The 19,759-nt window shown below is 37.8% G+C and overlaps 1 protein-coding gene and 2 long non-coding RNA genes across 7 annotated transcripts in view; 1 reads left to right on the top strand and 2 right to left on the bottom strand.

Moving 5' to 3' along the window:
- Positions 1 to 19,759, bottom strand: part of LOC139447382 (uncharacterized) — a 47,315-nt gene that overhangs the window by 3,540 nt on the left and 24,016 nt on the right. For all 4 annotated transcript variants that reach the window (XM_071228700.1, XM_071228701.1, XM_071228702.1 and 1 more), the window contains 3 exons: positions 1,093 to 1,157; positions 729 to 800; positions 47 to 216 (listed from right to left, as the gene is read on the bottom strand). In XM_071228700.1, coding sequence (XP_071084801.1) covers positions 47 to 216; positions 729 to 800; positions 1,093 to 1,157 — 307 coding nt within the window. The remainder of the gene's footprint in view (positions 1 to 46; positions 217 to 728; positions 801 to 1,092; positions 1,158 to 19,759) is intronic.
- LOC139447740 (uncharacterized) lies at positions 3,257 to 6,667 on the bottom strand. Of its 2 annotated transcripts, none has more exons than XR_011652041.1 (4): positions 6,427 to 6,667; positions 5,895 to 5,953; positions 4,671 to 4,749; positions 3,257 to 3,926 (listed from the first exon to the last, which is right to left on the bottom strand). It is a non-coding gene; the product is annotated as an uncharacterized lncRNA (long non-coding RNA). The 2 variants fall into 2 exon arrangements; XR_011652042.1 differs by having other exon boundaries at positions 4,678 to 4,749.
- Positions 6,491 to 14,863, top strand: LOC139447739 (uncharacterized). Its single transcript, XR_011652040.1, has 3 exons — positions 6,491 to 7,019; positions 7,274 to 7,355; positions 14,383 to 14,863. It is a non-coding gene; the product is annotated as an uncharacterized lncRNA (long non-coding RNA).

The raw sequence follows: 19,759 nt of genomic DNA, 5'->3' as shown, positions 1-19,759 counted from the left end.
GACCCTACACGAAAGGATGCTGAAGGCGTTATCTAGGGAGTCTCACCTAGTCGCTTCTCTGCTCTTTGACGCAACTCCCGAATCTTGATCTCCCCGATCTTGTAGGCCAGAGCTTGACCAGGCCACGTGATGTAGCGGTCAATTTCGACAATGATGCTGTTCAGTGATTCTGCTGTGTAGTTCTGGAGATACTGGATGGCCTCGTCGCGGGACCAGCTGCAGAAACATGACACTAATACAATAGAAATACAATAGCTTTAAACACATTAGGACGCACGTAGACGCTCATTCTACAACAATTTGGGGCACGGGTGGCCCAGTCGTCTAAGGCGCCGCTGGAATGATATTAAAAGCGGCGTTAAACCCAACTCTCTCACTTACTCGTTATACAACTAACTTTTTAAATTCTGAAATTTGTTTCGAAGAAATCATGTTGATAACCAGTCAATTAGTTACACATTGTAACATTGGTAACGGTTACAGACGGTAAGCTGGAACTGCAGTCGTCTCAAATGTCAGGAACAACACTGCCACTGCCATGCAAGTGCCACTAACAACTTTGTACATTCTAACAACGGTAAGAGGCGTGCTGTCGAGACCCCATGGTGGAGATGCATGTTTTACCAGCTTACAGAATCAGAGCCCCATAATGATTCTGGATTCTCCATAAGAACCACATAGCGCTGCGACTACTCTGTGTGTTAACGAGTGGCAGTTACGCTCCCTACTTCAGTGCGTGCATCCCCGTGTCTACGACCAGTCGACAAGCTCGTAGAATCTCGAAACTGTAGCGGCCCATTCTGAAATAAAACACTTGTTGCGTTCAGTACGTGTGCACCAGCTTGGTGTATTCTAATTGCTCTTTGAACATTTGACATCAATATAACTACTGCACTTCATTGTAACTAGTAGCATAAAACAGGTATTGTAGAAGACCTGATTTTGCTTGAATATTTATTATGTTAGTTGTTTTTTGCTGAATATTCTGCTGTTCAAAATTTTAGTTCTGCCATCAGATTTACGTTTTGGTTTTGTTTTTGTTCTGCCAGTTACGTCGTGGTAAACTGATACACGGCCACACTGTATACTTACAGTTCGTAGTCGTCTCGGTACACCCCCAGCTCCTCGCCCAGCGACTCCGCGTACAGCCCCCACCCCTACAGGACACAGCAAGCAGGTTCACACACAACGACTCTTTGTCATCGCTTTCAATCATAGGTTAAGCATATTACTGAACCTCTAGCTTAATGTCTCTTGAAATAATTATTTGTAGTACAACAAATATACCAGTACACGAGTGGAAGAACGATGGCATCTCAATGTTGACGTTACTTACACTACCTCAAGTGACTTAAGACAATATATGAAAGCGGAAAAACGCGAATGTGGCGATGCCTCATGTGGAAATTATCAATAACACCCCACGCAGTTACACAGCTAAACAAAGATCTGAGGACGTTCCATTACGCGTCACATCAGACCGTCCTTTCGCGAATTTTGACCGACCAATGGAATGACCGACAAGAAGTCGACAGAAGGCAGCTTTCTCGTACTTTACGGCACCAGTTTCTAACCGGCGACAACGCTTTTAAACATATTATGTCAAATTATCGATTACAAATTTGAAAACAGAACAAACGAATATTCTGGAATGGCAAATAGATGGCCTAGATTGTATGGTTTCAGTCATTAAGCCCGTAACTGTCGTTACATGATTCGAGGTTGCATGAACAGAAATCACATTCCGACTGTCACTTTCATGACCTGATAAGTGACACTCTGACTGGTCGGATGAAAGGTGGTTCTGACGTGACCCGTAATGGGATGTCCATAGATATCTTTTTAGCGGTAGCGAGAATTAAGACCTGGATGAGTTTCCGCAGTTACCCTACAATTGATCAAAAACACCCCGTCACAGCAAAAAAAGTGTAGGTTTCCGTCTTCCGGAAACCTTCCGGAAACCTTCCGGATACCTTCCCATTTTGGATCCGGCCCGGATACCTTCCGGAAACCTTCCGGAAACCTTCCAAAAATAATGTCAAAATTTGGGGGGTGCATTTTGTTCACTTAAGTGTGAAACACATAAAAAAATTAACTTGAAAATACCAAGCAATTTGAAGGTTGTTGAAGGCATCTGGAAGGTTTCCGGAAGGTTTCCGGAAGGTATCCGGAAGGTATCCGGATGCAAATTTTCTTCATGACTTGCTTCTGGTAAATAATGTTAGCCTGTGCATTACAGGTACCTGTTGTAATATTCTGTGTTATTTTAATGGTAAATATCCTCCTAAAACATTTTTGGAGAAGAAAATTGTTCAATTTCATATTTTGTCCTTTTCGGATGTTAATGGTATTTAATGAACAAACATCAGTTCTTGTATAATGATATCCTTAAATTTCATGTCCAGACTTCCAGTTTGTACTGAGAAAAAGAAAAAGTCATTGACAATGTGCTCACTTGGGCCTTTGGTCCTAGTGAGATGATAATAAGACTATTTGTAACGGTACATGTACTTGTTATATCCAAAATACTAACTTCATTGACATTTGCCTCACCCTAGTTTTATGGTACTACAGTAAGCTCTTCCTCAGTTACTGTGAATTATTTTATTAAAAGGGATTGACAGTTAATTTGACACTGGAGTTGTAACCACTGCACATATATGTGTATTCAAATAATATAACAACGATGTGCTTAATACTTCACAAATATCTCCAGAAATAGGCATTTTAGTTATAATTGCAGAAATACTTTATGAATGACCCCTTCACTGTTTCCTTGATCTTACACTTCAACCCCTCATGAGTTATCACTTCTGAGTGTGAATTTGACCTTCAATATCAGTGATAAATATTTCAAAAACATTTCAAAGAGCTATCCAGCACATAAACCAAATATGCAGTCCTTTGGTAGAATTCAACATATCATTGACCAAAATATGGAAGTAATGTAACCAGTATATGTATAAGAGTTACTAAGACTTCTGTAGAAAAGGCAATTTAAGGGAAAATGTAGTCTATATAGATCACACACGACCTTTTTCCAACTTCGACCCCTGCCCAAAGGAAGAGTTAGACCACAAACAAACTTTTTGTCTGGTTGTGACTTTAACCTTTGACATAACAGATCAATGTGTCATCAGACATTTTCAGAGCAAAGGAAACATGTGTTATTTATCTTGAGATGCCCAAGCAATGCATGGTTTCATAAGATAAGTGTGGCTATTAAACTGAGGCAAAATCATGAAACATCCCCATTTACACAGCTGGCAAATGAAACATAAGCAACAATCAAATTATCAATTTCTTTTATTCATATGCCTATAGTATATCGCACATTGAACAGTGTTCACATGATGGTTCCTGATGCAGTATGCAATTTCATCCTATTCTTCAATACTCATAACAGAGTGTGATAACTGTTCGCTTGACAGTACCTACGGATTATGTTCACCAGTTCAGATGACTTACTTTCCCTCAATCCTCCTTTTCTTTCTATATTGCCATGGATGAACAGGAACCAGGATGAGGGGATACCAGTTAGACTCTATCTCTGCTGCATTGTGTTAGTAGAATTGTGAACTTTCCATTTGGTGTTTGGGTCCACATTTAAAGACAATAAGTCCCATTTATCATTCCTTTCAAGTGTTTACAAGAATTTCCTGAATGTCCTGGAAGAATTCCACTCCAGCTTGGCATTGGTTGGTCTTCTCACATTAGCCAGACCAGCCTCTGTGTGTCCCAGTACCATTTGGCATACTATTTCTCGGTCGGCCTCCATTGAAATAACAGGACCCTCATCGTCGCTGTCTGCAAATCACCTCTGATATCTGAAGGGGTGCAGCCTCTGTTTAGGACTCCCTTGTCTGGTCCTTCCAGACTGTCAACCTGGAGTACTCATCCAGGGATCTCACGCAGGACTTCAGTTTCTGCAGCATTATGTAAAAAGATTTTAGCAATCAAAAAGAATTGTTGCCACATGTACTTACAGATAGAAGGCAGCAAAATCACTTAAGTTGTCATATGTGAGTCTATATGCTAAACATTTAAGATAATCACATCTCAAATCTCAACCAGACAAACCAGTGACTAATGTTATGAACTCGGTCCAGACAAACCGATGATAACTATTATGGACAATATCCCACATCACTGTGGTATGATTACATGTGATCAATGAGCCTACTCAATCACAACCTTATCTATTAATTAGGCTTGGAATGCTGGGAATCTTTTTAAGAGATGTCATTTAGTGATTGTTTCAACTCATCAACATGGAAAAATATATATTCACAATCCTTGTCATATAGCCAAACTATTGCTGGATGCAGTGTTAAATAAATGATTTGGCTTTAACACTGCTTTGAACAGTATTCCAGATATATCACCGCATGTTAGTTTGATGTGGGAAGAAAGTCCTAAGTGATGCAGGTCTTTGATGAATCCCACGAGTATGTGTATAATGCTGACAAACCTAGCAACATAATCGGGGAGAACCAGGATTTGAACCCATGACTATAGGTTTCTGCTAAGCCCAAGAGATGCAACTCTGCACAGAAAATTGTAGTGCCTTAGATAATAGGACATCCGTGCCTACAGCGATAAGGAACAAACTGAAGACATATTTGCAAAATAACCATATGAACCAAACAGAATAATTTCAAAATATTTACCACTCACTGTTGCTCTTCTATGGTCTTTCTTTGCATTGATGCTGCACGGATGACTGTCTCTTTTATTCATCCGGACATTCTACAAACATAAGTAGCATTCACATCACAGAAATGTCCAAACTGTACATGTTGTACATTTGATTCAAATGAAAAGACCCCGGTTGTGATTCCGACTTAGAACTACCCTAATCATAATAATTCATGTCAAACATTCAGAGATGACATTTATCCCCATATTTAACAAATGTTAAAACAATATTTTGACAACAAAGTCAGGGTCATTCAACACATACATTACATAGGAAATAACTTGTTCGACAATGCAGAGAGATCCTCACCGAGGTGAATATCATTTCATGAATTATTGCCACATTTTCTTGAAATGCAGATTAATGCAATGCAGTATTTACTTTTATTTCTAGGCTATTTGTTTGGCTTTTCCATGGCACTGTTTTGACAGAGATCTAACCTTGATATGACACTTTGTTCAGAAATGATATAAATAAGAGAATACTTTATTATTCCCGAGAAAATTTGGGTTACATTGTAAAAGCACAGAGAAACAAGTATAGGATTCATGATTTAAGTTAAATACACTCGACCCGTGAAGATTCCGGGGTAGACTAGGTCTTCAGCAACCCATGCTTGCCGTAAAAGGCCATTGTGCTTGTCGTAAAAGGTGACTAACGGGATCGGGTGGTCAGACTCTGACTTGGTTGATGCATGTCATTGATCTAAATTCCGTGGCTCGATGCTCATGATATGAATCACTGGGTTGTCTGGTCCAGACTCGATTATTTACAGACCGCCGTCATACAGCTGAGTGCGGCGTTAAACAACAAACCAACCTAAATACACTCATACATACACACACAAACACAACATCCAAACACCAGGGTTAGAAATTGGCACTAGTCATTTTGACATTTTAAAAGTTTTGCTATATGCTATCATTTTAGGACTAGTGGACTGAAAGTGTTAGTTTCTACCGCTGCAAACACTAATCAACTAATGAATTGAGTGGTCAGACTAGGTTGTCATCATACTCTGAGGGCATGGATCTTTGCTGAAAATAACAATCACTAGATTGCCTGGTCCATGTTCAATTATTTACAGGCTGCCATCACAGAGCTGGACTATTGTGAGTGTGACGTTTCACATTACATTGAAATATACCATGATGAATACATGTAGTTTGTATTTATCACAAACAAAAATACTCACTCAATACTTGGTATCCTCCCTGAGGATGTCTGTGAACCTGCCCACAAACCCTGAACATGCTGAAACAGAAAACAACTAAGTTGTCTTTATCCTTTCAATGTTTCAGTGTGAATTTGTTAAAGATTGATTAGCTGTCATTATTCATTGTAATCCATATCTCACTTTCAGGTGGTTCAGGTGGCAACACATGATTGGAATTGAATGCCACGTTTTGTTTGACATGCACTTTGCCAGATTTATACCCTTGGTAACTAACCCTCATCATCAAATCCCAGCGTTATGTTGAGAATAAGGACACGACCCTTAAAAGTCCTGCAACTGTAGCTCTTATGCAAGCCCAAATAGAAATACCATGTCACAACAAACACTTGATCATAATAATAACAAAGGGTTTCCGAAAACAACAAAACTAAAAGGCCCTTGACGTTTACAGTAGTAACATGGAGATCAGGAAAATATCTAAATCAATCCATTCCATAAGATCTCTGTATAGAAATCATGGAACATTATGTCTCGAAGCCCTGCTACATACCTGGCATCTGCAAGCTGCTCTTCCTTCCTTCGGCTGTCAATCGAGTTTTCGAAATACTTGACGTCCTCGTTGTGGATGGCTCAGGTGGATTTCGACCGGGATTTCCGAGTTACGGGTGATTGAGAACAATGTATCGATACACGAGGTAAGCATATCGCAATCAAGCATCACGGTGTACATCGAGTACACGAGGTTTGAGTGTTTGTTTACAATTGTGTTCCAAAATGGCGCCCTCGGCCATACAGGGAATTATGGGTAGACTTGCTTGTCCCGGAATAACACGAGTTGGTCACGAATGACGAGCGGTCATTTCTGCAGCAGTTACGGAAAGAGACGAGGTTGGCCGATTACAGTTCATACAGGCCATATTGGGAGCCGCGGGGATTTCGACAGTGTGTATTAGGAAGTATACCTATGTGGTGTATGGAATATGCGTTTGCCTACCATGCCAGGCAGTGTGACAAGGGATATCCCAGCGGATGTAATATTCCTACAGCAGAAATGTTTCACAACCTCGATTGCAGGGAGCTGAAGATGTGACATATTCAGACAGAGACCATAATACATAGACTGTTATATGGTCTCTGATTCAGGTAAGGAATATGTTAATCATATTGATCACGTATTAAAGTTATTTATCTTCTGTAAGCCACTTATTCTGTGTTATATATGTTAGTAAATGTGTGATTTAATTTTTGTAGGATAAGCAATCTACCTAATTTATGTTAATCCTTGCTAATGTATATGATGTAGAAATATGTTTGCTTACTTGTATTCCTTTATCTAGATACTCTATAGTGACTCATTTTTTTAGTTCATACCGTACCGACTAAACTTACTTTTGCAGGTGTGAATAATCAAGAACAAATTAAATGACAGGAGTTTTGCAACAGTGAACATAGTGAAGTGGAAGATAAGACATTTGAAAGGTATGGATATTTTCACTTGAACTTGTTGAAGAATACCGTGATGACAACTTTATCATGTTGGGAATTTTGGCGGTGGGGTAGCATAGTGGTTGAAGTGCTGAAGACCAAGGTTCGATTCTTGTCATGGGTACAATGTGTGAAGTCTATGTCAGGTGTCCCTTGCTGTGGTATTGCTAAAAACAGCGTAAAACCATACCCACTCATTTGGGGATTCCGGGTTGGAATTGGTCCCCATCAACCTATGCTAGTTGTAAGAGAGGGTTATACTATAAAGGGAAATAGTACCTCGCCTACTATTGCCTGGTGAAAACAGCACCTTGTTATTTTTTTTACCTTGGGTCTGAATATGCCCGAATACATGAAATTAAACTTGCATGGTCACTTGTAAACACAAATAACTGAGAAATTTTCAAAAAGGTTTACATTAAAAACTAGCATCTACTTGCCGACTCTGATTTGGAGATGCAACTAAACTTATTGTGAAAATATAATATGCTTTGATTTCTTTGAAGTAAAATAAATGCAATTAAACTTGCAAACACAAATAATTGTTAAATGTTAGTCACCTAAAAATAGTTTTCATTAGAAATTAGCCTCTGCTCAAATTTACTCATGATTCTGATTGGGAGGTGCAACTAAACTTATCATTGAAAGATCACATGCTTTGAAGTTTTAAGTAGCTTTACTCAGATTAGCTCAATGTCAAGCTGAACCTGAGTCTGGCGAAAATGTCAAGAAGCTGGACAGCAGGTATACTATATATGTCATATTTATTTTAGTAAGTAGGAAATAAATAGTAATTTTATAGAAATTTCATTTATATATATTTCGGCCAGGAATCAACATGTCTCTCCAGATAACAGACAACAATTAGTAGCCCTTTTTGCCAAATCAAGGTGCTGTTTTCGTTGGAGAAATCAGTGACATTTTGCTGAGGTGCCGTTTTAGCCTCACCCATAAGAGATAACCTAATAGATCAGGTGATCAGGCTCAGTGACCTGGTTCATGGCATCTGACAGTGACCATCTAACAGTGTGGATTGATGTTCACAATATCAATCACTGGATTGTCTAGAATTTTGGGCCTACCTTTAGAATACAGTACCTAACTTTTCAAACAGGTCACAGTACCCTGTGATGTAATTCGTAGTATTCTGTTGCCTGACACCCTGGCAAAACAATGCCTTGTGATGTCAGGGGTCATTGGATGTGCATATATATGCTCTTTTCAGTGGTCTATCGTCTTCACACGCTATGTTGTTGCATGAGTTTAAATTATTTGTTTACTAAATATTGTTTTAAACATTTATATGTGAACTGGATGGGTAAACAAGCAAAAACTTATTTGAATACCGCTCCAGAATTAGAATACAATATGATATGACAAAAGTACAGTCAAGGAATACAATTATATACATGTTCTAATTATAGAAACTATGTTGTCGGCGCTGTCAGGTCGCATTTATAGTAGTAATAGTGTACTGCAATATACGGCAAGGAATAGTATTATAAATTTAAGATGCTATGTACAATCACAAAACCTATTGGATAGCTGAATGTAGTCTTCTACTGATTTAAGAATTTCTAAGTTTATTTTTGACGTCCTTTCAGGATTACCTAATAGAATTGAATTTAGATCATATCCCTTAACATAATAGTACATATTCTGTCTTAAATCATTGTAATTTGGACATATGAAAAAGAAGTGAAGTGCATCTTCAGTGTGATGGCCACAGCTACATGCAGGATTATCTTATAAATATTGCCTGCGGATGCACATTTTATAACAAGTGCTTGTTTATTTTCTATATACTTTTATTTCATTTTTTTACTTATTACAGTGGTTAAAATGATTATAAATATAAATTGAAACTAATAATGTGCAATAAGCGGGTTATAGCTGAAACGACACCTTAGCAAAACAGCACTGACTGGCGAAATACTCGCCGAAAGCGAAAACGGCGATTATTACTTGACGAAAATGACACCTTATTTTTTTTTTTTACCTTGGTAAAATAAATGAATTTAAACTAGGATTGATAACTTGCAAAGACCAATAATTGTGAAATGTTAAAACAGGTTTACAATAGAAATTAGCCTCTACTCCAACTTATCCGATACCCGACTCAATTTATTGTGATAACATGCTTTGAAGTAAAATATATGGAATTAAACACACATCGTCTCATACAAACACAAATGCATGTAGTTGTTAAACGTTGAAACAAGTTTACCTTCGAAATTATTCCCCTACTCCAATTTACTCACCGACTGTTGTGAATGTATTTTTCACTTTAAAGTTTAAAGTACTCAATGTCAAGCTGAAACTGTATTTAAGAATCCTAACATGGTGCAATTTTTCACAATGTCCTTTCGATGTGTCATTTGAACATGTTGAAAGGTTTTACAAGGGATATTTGTAACCCAATACTTTCCGTAACGGGCGACAATGCTCGTCTAAAGAGTTGACTAACGCCATCAGGTTGCGATCAGGCTCGGTGACTTGGTTGATGCATGTCATTGATCCCAATTGTGTGGGTCGATGCTCATGATGTCAATCACTGGACTGTCTGGTCCAGACTCGATTATTATATAGCCGGAATATTGCTTGAGTGCGGCATAAAACAACAAACCAAATCATAAGTGTGGGATGAATGATTTGAAATTAGCAAGTTTAATGTGACCTTCAATCACTACAACCTGATCTGAGTCTTGAAAAGATATGACTTTGATTCAGTGAAAATTTGCATCATGATAGTTTCAACTGTAGATACAGTTAATCTGTTTGTTGTACAGTTTCTGTATATCAATATATATGTTGTTCAAATAAGCTTTGCCTCTTCACCAACCCTATTCCTCTTTTGGAATAAATAGTGTCTAATAATTCAAACACCATCACCATCATCCTAGTGAACACAACAAAGAAATGCACATCAAAAACGTCATTATTATTATTTCTGATCTCTGATAAATTAGAAAAAAACTGTTATCCAGCAAGATACATTTCCTTGGTCCCAAGAAGCATGGTACATAGTAAACTGACTCGATAAGTTGAATAACATTTGTAAAGGCACAACTGACTAAGCCGTCACTACTCAATTAAGTAATTAACAGACAATTGCAAGTACTAATACCCACCCGACACTAATTGCCCTGTTAATCCCTAGTCCACAATGATTTGACATTGAGTTCATTTTGCTAATTAGCTGTTTTTAGAGTAGCAAGGTAATAAACATCAAAGGTGGGGCAGGCTTTGATCATGTGTTCTGTAGAAGAGATGATGTCACTTGTTTTATGTTTATTTAGGATTAGCTACATCCCTTGATGCTACCAAGGCAGCCCTTGAGATTATCAGACAGTTTGGCTAGACACAAACTGATGTCTCCCTTGTAGCACACTATGTGTCAGACACAGACTTTGACCACTCTGTGCAGATGCATATCAATGCATAAAGAACATTGGGTAGATGATTCAACAATGCCACACAAGTCAAAGTTGGGTTTCACTGTATTTAGAAACAGACGATGGATCCAAAACTTTATAACAGTAATTATGATTAATTTAAACTTTGCCAGGCCAATATTTTGGCAGATTTGCATGTTATAGTTAATCTTTATTTAGTTAATTTTCAAAAAAGATAGGATGAATGATAAAATATGATAATGAGTCATGAATATTTGAATTCAGATCAGAACAAACAGGGAGGGTCACCCTAAAATGTGAGAGTCTCTAGCGGAGACTTTTGACAAAATGGACAATAAAATATAAAGTGCTTTGCATTTTCTTTCAGGGAGGGTTGTGTCAAAAATGAATGAGAACATACCGGTAATACATGACCGGCCCCTTTAATGTAATATACATAGTTTTTAGTTGATGGTTCAGGTTGTACTTTTCAGTTGAATTTCTTATCACTGTCTATGATGGACTACCAATTAACGGTAGATATTTAATATCCATAATAACTTAGATAAATGCTTCTACAGTCTCATCCTAATTTGTCAAAATTTGAATTTCAATATAGCTTCCATTAATGAATTAATGAATTTGGTGAGAATATCTATTGTCTGAATTCCTAATATACTTTCTTTTGTATTTGGTGTGCAAGGGTAGCCTAGTGGGTGAAACAGTCTCTGAAACCCGGGTTCAATTCACCACATGGGTACAATGTGTGAAGCCCATAGCTGGAATATTGCTAACAAGCTGCATGAAACTATACCAACTCACTCGCTCATTATGTTGTATTTTGAGATCACTTACATGACATGTGTTTTGATAATTATGAATAGTTGCAATAAGCGGGTTATAGCTGAAACGACACCTTAGCAAAACAGCACTGACTGGCGAAATACTCGCCGAAAGCGAAAACGGCGATTATTACTTGACGAAAATGACACCTTATTTTTTTTTTTTACCTTGGTAAAATAAATGAATTTAAACTAGGATTGATAACTTGCAAAGACCAATAATTGTGAAATGTTAAAACAGGTTTACAATAGAAATTAGCCTCTACTCCAACTTATCCGATACCCGACTCAATTTATTGTGATAACATGCTTTGAAGTAAAATATATGGAATTAAACACACATCGTCTCATACAAACACAAATGCATGTAGTTGTTAAACGTTGAAACAAGTTTACCTTCGAAATTATTCCCCTACTCCAATTTACTCACCGACTGTTGTGAATGTATTTTTCACTTTAAAGTTTAAAGTACTCAATGTCAAGCTGAAACTGTATTTAAGAATCCTAACATGGTGCAATTTTTCACAATGTCCTTTCGATGTGTCATTTGAACATGTTGAAAGGTTTTACAAGGGATATTTGTAACCCAATACTTTCCGTAACGGGCGACAATGCTCGTCTAAAGAGTTGACTAACGCCATCAGGTTGCGATCAGGCTCGGTGACTTGGTTGATGCATGTCATTGATCCCAATTGTGTGGGTCGATGCTCATGATGTCAATCACTGGACTGTCTGGTCCAGACTCGATTATTATATAGCCGGAATATTGCTTGAGTGCGGCATAAAACAACAAACCAAATCATAAGTGTGGGATGAATGATTTGAAATTAGCAAGTTTAATGTGACCTTCAATCACTACAACCTGATCTGAGTCTTGAAAAGATATGACTTTGATTCAGTGAAAATTTGCATCATGATAGTTTCAACTGTAGATACAGTTAATCTGTTTGTTGTACAGTTTCTGTATATCAATATATATGTTGTTCAAATAAGCTTTGCCTCTTCACCAACCCTATTCCTCTTTTGGAATAAATAGTGTCTAATAATTCAAACACCATCACCATCATCCTAGTGAACACAACAAAGAAATGCACATCAAAAACGTCATTATTATTATTTCTGATCTCTGATAAATTAGAAAAAAACTGTTATCCAGCAAGATACATTTCCTTGGTCCCAAGAAGCATGGTACATAGTAAACTGACTCGATAAGTTGAATAACATTTGTAAAGGCACAACTGACTAAGCCGTCACTACTCAATTAAGTAATTAACAGACAATTGCAAGTACTAATACCCACCCGACACTAATTGCCCTGTTAATCCCTAGTCCACAATGATTTGACATTGAGTTCATTTTGCTAATTAGCTGTTTTTAGAGTAGCAAGGTAATAAACATCAAAGGTGGGGCAGGCTTTGATCATGTGTTCTGTAGAAGAGATGATGTCACTTGTTTTATGTTTATTTAGGATTAGCTACATCCCTTGATGCTACCAAGGCAGCCCTTGAGATTATCAGACAGTTTGGCTAGACACAAACTGATGTCTCCCTTGTAGCACACTATGTGTCAGACACAGACTTTGACCACTCTGTGCAGATGCATATCAATGCATAAAGAACATTGGGTAGATGATTCAACAATGCCACACAAGTCAAAGTTGGGTTTCACTGTATTTAGAAACAGACGATGGATCCAAAACTTTATAACAGTAATTATGATTAATTTAAACTTTGCCAGGCCAATATTTTGGCAGATTTGCATGTTATAGTTAATCTTTATTTAGTTAATTTTCAAAAAAGATAGGATGAATGATAAAATATGATAATGAGTCATGAATATTTGAATTCAGATCAGAACAAACAGGGAGGGTCACCCTAAAATGTGAGAGTCTCTAGCGGAGACTTTTGACAAAATGGACAATAAAATATAAAGTGCTTTGCATTTTCTTTCAGGGAGGGTTGTGTCAAAAATGAATGAGAACATACCGGTAATACATGACCGGCCCCTTTAATGTAATATACATAGTTTTTAGTTGATGGTTCAGGTTGTACTTTTCAGTTGAATTTCTTATCACTGTCTATGATGGACTACCAATTAACGGTAGATATTTAATATCCATAATAACTTAGATAAATGCTTCTACAGTCTCATCCTAATTTGTCAAAATTTGAATTTCAATATAGCTTCCATTAATGAATTAATGAATTTGGTGAGAATATCTATTGTCTGAATTCCTAATATACTTTCTTTTGTATTTGGTGTGCAAGGGTAGCCTAGTGGGTGAAACAGTCTCTGAAACCCGGGTTCAATTCACCACATGGGTACAATGTGTGAAGCCCATAGCTGGAATATTGCTAACAAGCTGCATGAAACTATACCAACTCACTCGCTCATTATGTTGTATTTTGAGATCACTTACATGACATGTGTTTTGATAATTATGAATAGTTGCATTTATGTATTTATGTATAAGAACCTATGTAACTTAGTTTTTCATAGTCTTGTTTACCCTTCCTTACATTTTGATGTAATGCAAACACTCAACCAAAATTCAGGTGAACCTTGTGGTATTGTTTTAGAAGACCGGATACATTTTTGTATTTTCTGAACACTTTACTGTTTGCAATGGCTTATTTACATGTTCAAAGATTGGTTAAATATCAGTTGCAAGATAAATTGTCAATACCTCACTGTTTGAGAAAACAACTTTAAACATTTGTAAATATGTGTGTGTTTCATAACTTTTGACTAACAAGTTTCTAAAGATGTTATGAAATGTTTCAGGTACCTGGATTTCACAATCTCACACCAGCTACATTTAAGAAGATCTTGCTCACACAATTCAGACAAGGGACTCGCCGGAAGATGAACAGTACTCCTGATAACAACCAACAGATTCACCTCAGAAAGTGATGATTCTGAATGAATAATGCCACATCAGTGTGACTGTAGGTGGTTTTATTATGACACTAATGAAGTCTGAATGAATTTATGCCAAAGCACTGTGACTATGTCCAGGTTGTGTACACCGATGCTGACCATACAAATCTGAATGACTTTTGTGGTTTACTGCAGAAACATAATTGACTTTAGATATTTTTCTTCAATAAAATTCTTCTGAGATTTGACTAATTTGTTTATTTAGAAAAAGGCATTGAATCGTCTGTTCTGTAAGGCCTTGCAAACACCACTGGTTACTTTATGCTAGTTCCTCTTCTTGCTTGATCAAATTTCAATTTGTGATATGTACCTATGAAATGCCATATAATCAATAAATAATATTTTTTTCCAAAAACATGATTTGTTTTGCTTCATTAGCATAAAGATATATAATACTGATCAGCCATAACATAGGTGCTGAACAAATATGAAATGTACTAATGCCCTGAATGTTTTCCTACTATAAATACTTAACAAAAGTTGTAGTTCCACCTTAGTAGACAAATGACATTGATATTTTTTCTGTACTTTATTTAGGTGTTTTCTATGGATGCCATTAGTCTTATGCACCAATTTGGGACAATTGTATTCTGTTTTATATTCCCATGAAACTACACTGTCCCGATATAACAAGTACTGATACCGTTCCAAACTAATCTGTTAATCTCACCAGGGCCAAATGCCAAAGCACATAGCCAATGACTTTCCATTTTTTTGTGAGTGAGAATGCTGTTTTGCCACTTTTAGCAATATTGCAACAATATCATGGTGGCGGACACCAGCAATAAGCTTCACACATTGGACCCATGTCGCAAAACAACTTGTGAACAATGCATGCCCACATATCTCAGTTTGAGGAGGATATTTACCATTAAAATAACACAGAATATTACAACAGGTACCTGTAACTTTTTCTTTTTCTCAGTACAAACTGGAAGTCTGGACATGAAATTTAAGGATATCATTATACAAGAACTGATGTTTGTTCATTAAATACCATTAACATCCGAAAAGGACAAAATATGAAATTGAACAATTTTCTTCTCCAAAAATGTTTTAGGAGGATATTTACCATTAAAATAACACAGAATATTACAACAGGTACCTGTAATGCACAGGCTAACATTATTTACCAGAAGCAAGTCATGAAGAAAATTTGCATCCGGATACCTTCCGGATACCTTCCGGAAACCTTCCGGAAACCTTCCAGATGCCTTCAACAACCTTCAAATTGCTTGGTATTTTCAAGTTAATTTTTTTATGTGTTTCACACTTAAGTGAACAAAATGCACCCCCCAAATTTTGACATTATTTTTGGAAGGTTTCCGGAAGGTATCCGGGCCGGATCCAAAATGGGAAGGTATCCGGAAGGTTTCCGGAAGGTTTCCGGAAGATGGAAACCTATACTTTTTTTGCTGTGCGTGTACTTACACTACAACTCATCATTAACATGCCGTGTACTTACACTACAACTCATCAATGACACCCCGTGTACTTACACTACAACTCATCAATGACACCCCGTGTACTTACACTACAACTCATCAATGACACCCCGTGTACTTACACTACAACTCATCATTAACATTCCGTGTACTTACACTACAACTCATCAATGACACCCCGTGTACTTACACTACAACTCATCAATAACACCACGTGTACTTACACTACAACTCATCAATGAAACCACGTGTACTTACACTACAACTCATCAATAACACCACGTGTACTTACACTACAACTCATCAATAACACCACGTGTACTTACACTACAACTCATCAATAACACCACGTGTACTTACACTACAACTCATCATTAACATTCCGTGTACTTACACTACAACTCATCAATGACACCCCGTGTACTTACACTACAACTCATCAATAACACCACGTGTACTTACACTACAACTCATCAATAACACCACGTGTACTTACACTACAACTCATCAATGAAACCACGTGTACTTACACTACAACTCATCAATGACACCCCGTGTACTTACACTACAACTCATCAATGACACCCCGTGTACTTACACTACAACTCATCAATAACACCCCGTGTACTTACACTACAACTCATCAATGACACCCCGTGTACTTACACTACAACTCATCAATAACACCCCGTGTACTTACACTACAACTCATCAATGACACCCCGTGTACTTACACTACAACTCATCAATAACACCACGTGTACTTACACTACAACTCATCAATGACACCCCGTGTACTTACACTACAACTCATCAATAACACCACGTGTACTTACACTACAACTCATCAATGACACCCCGTGTACTTACACTACAACTCATCAATGACACCCCGTGTACTTACACTACAACTCATCAATAACATTCCGTGTACTTACACTACAACTCATCAATAACACCCCGTCTACTTACACTACAACTCATCAATGAAACCACGTGTACTTACACTACAACTCATCAATGAAACCACGTGTACTTACACTACAACTCATCAATGACACCCCGTGTACTTACACTACAACTCATCATTAACATTCCGTGTACTTACACTACAACTCATCAATGACACCCCGTGTACTTACACTACAACTCATCAATGAAACCACGTGTACTTACATTACAACTCATCAATGACACCACGTGTACTTAAACTACAACTCATCAATGACACCCCGTGTACTTAAACTACAACTCATCAATGACACCCCGTGTACTTACACTACAACTCATCAATGACACCCCGTGTACTTACACTACAACTCATCAATGACACCCCGTGTACTTACACTACAACTCATCAATGACACCACGTGTACTTACACTACAACTCATCAATGACACCCCGTGTACTTAAACTACAACTCATCAATGACACCCCGTGTACTTACACTACAACTCATCAATGACACCACGTGTACTTACACTACAACTCATCAATGAAACCACGTGTACTTACACTACAACTCATCAATGAAACCACGTGTACTTACACTACAACTCATCAATGAAACCACGTGTACTTACACTACAACTCATCAATGAAACCACGTGTACTTACACTACAACTCATCAATGAAACCACGTGTACTTACACTACAACTCATCAATGACACCCCGTGTACTTACACTACAACTCATCAATGACACCCCGTGTACTTACACTACAACTCATCAATGACACCACGTGTACTTACACTACAACTCATCAATGACACCCCGTGTACTTAAACTACAACTCATCAATGACACCCCGTGTACTTACACTACAACTCATCAATGAAACCACGTGTACTTACACTACAACTCATCAATGAAACCACGTGTACTTACACTACAACTCATCAATGAAACCACGTGTACTTACACTACAACTCATCAATGAAACCACGTGTACTTACACTACAACTCATCAATGAAACCACGTGTACTTACACTACAACTCATCAATGAAACCACGTGTACTTACACTACAACTCATCAATGAAACCACGTGTACTTACACTACAACTCATCAATGACACCCCGTGTACTTAAACTACAACTCATCAATGACACCCCGTGTACTTACACTACAACTCATCAATGAAACCACGTGTACTTACACTACAACTCATCAATGACACCCCGTGTACTTACACTACAACTCATCAATGACACCCCGTGTACTTACACTACAACTCATCAATGAAACCACGTGTACTTACACTACAACTCATCAATGACACCCCGTGTACTTACACTACAACTCATCAATGAAACCACGTGTACTTACACTACAACTCATCAATGAAACCACGTGTACTTACACTACAACTCATCAATAACACCACGTGTACTTACACTACAACTCATCAATGAAACCACGTGTACTTACACTACAACTCATCAATGACACCCCGTGTACTTACACTACAACTCATCAATGAAACCACGTGTACTTACACTACAACTCATCAATGACACCCCGTGTACTTAAACTACAACTCATCAATGACACCCCGTGTACTTACATTACAACTCATCAATGACACCACGTGTACTTAAACTACAACTCATCAATGACACCACGTGTACTTACACTACAACTCATCAATGACACCCCGTGTACTTAAACTACAACTCATCAATGACAGCCCATGCAGTTACTCACAAATAACTTGCCAGGAAATAACACAACCGCTGATAAACAACCACCCATATGCTACGACACAAACCAACAAAAACCAGATCAAATTACTCGTGGTGGTACTGTATAATAAAGCGTGTCAAATAAAGTAGTAGACGACGCGTGGTAATACAGGTCACACCCTGACTGCATGACCCATGAGGAGCACAGCTGCTCACACTGATACCCTTTACAGTGTTCCTGTCACATGCTGTTTTGAGCTCCCTTACCTCTCACTCGGCAGACAACGTCCCACTATTGAGTCAATCGTGAAGCGTTCCCGAGAATAAAACCGGTTTTGTTAGAAAAAAAGATCATTCAAATAATGCTTCAAATAAATGAATATATAGTATCCGGCCAAAACTTTCAAAATAGTTTTGTTAAGATATCATGTGAAGGCCACTGGCCCAATTATACTACGTACCTGTCTCGTTGGGGCCTGGGATTTTGATTTTGTATCGAGGTGAAATATTTGTTTCAGCTACAGCTACTAAACCAGATACATTTTTTTATTTAAAAAGAAAGACACCACATTGCAACAATGCTAATTTTGTGGCAAGCAATTTTTATTTTTATCAGTCTAAAGCACTATTATTTTTTCCAAGAATATCACCAGAACTAACGCCCACAGAGGACTCATCACCTGAAGTAACAGCTACAGAGGACATATCACCAGAACTAACACCCACAGAGGACAAATCACCAGAACTAACGTCAACAGAGAACATAACACAGGACTAACACCTACAGAGGACATATCACCTGAAATAACGTCTACAGAGGACATATCACCTGAACTAACACCTACAGAGGACATATCACCAGAACTAACACCTACAGAGGACATATCATCTAAACTAACACCCACAGAGGACATATCACCTAAACTAACACCTACAGAGGACATATCACCTGAACTAACATCAACAGAGGACATATCACCAGAACTAACACCTACAGAGGACATATCATCTAAACTAACACCCACAGAGGACATATCACCCAAACTAACACCTACAGAGGACATATCACCTGAACTAACGTGAGCAGA

Source organism: Haliotis cracherodii, unplaced genomic scaffold, assembly GCF_022045235.1.
Source record: "Haliotis cracherodii isolate W230 unplaced genomic scaffold, xgHalCrac1.p SCAF_7, whole genome shotgun sequence".
Classification (NCBI taxonomy): Eukaryota; Metazoa; Mollusca; class Gastropoda; order Lepetellida; family Haliotidae; genus Haliotis; species Haliotis cracherodii.
The sequence above is the reverse complement of the archived record's forward strand: the minus strand, read 5'-3'. Positions and strand labels throughout refer to the sequence as shown.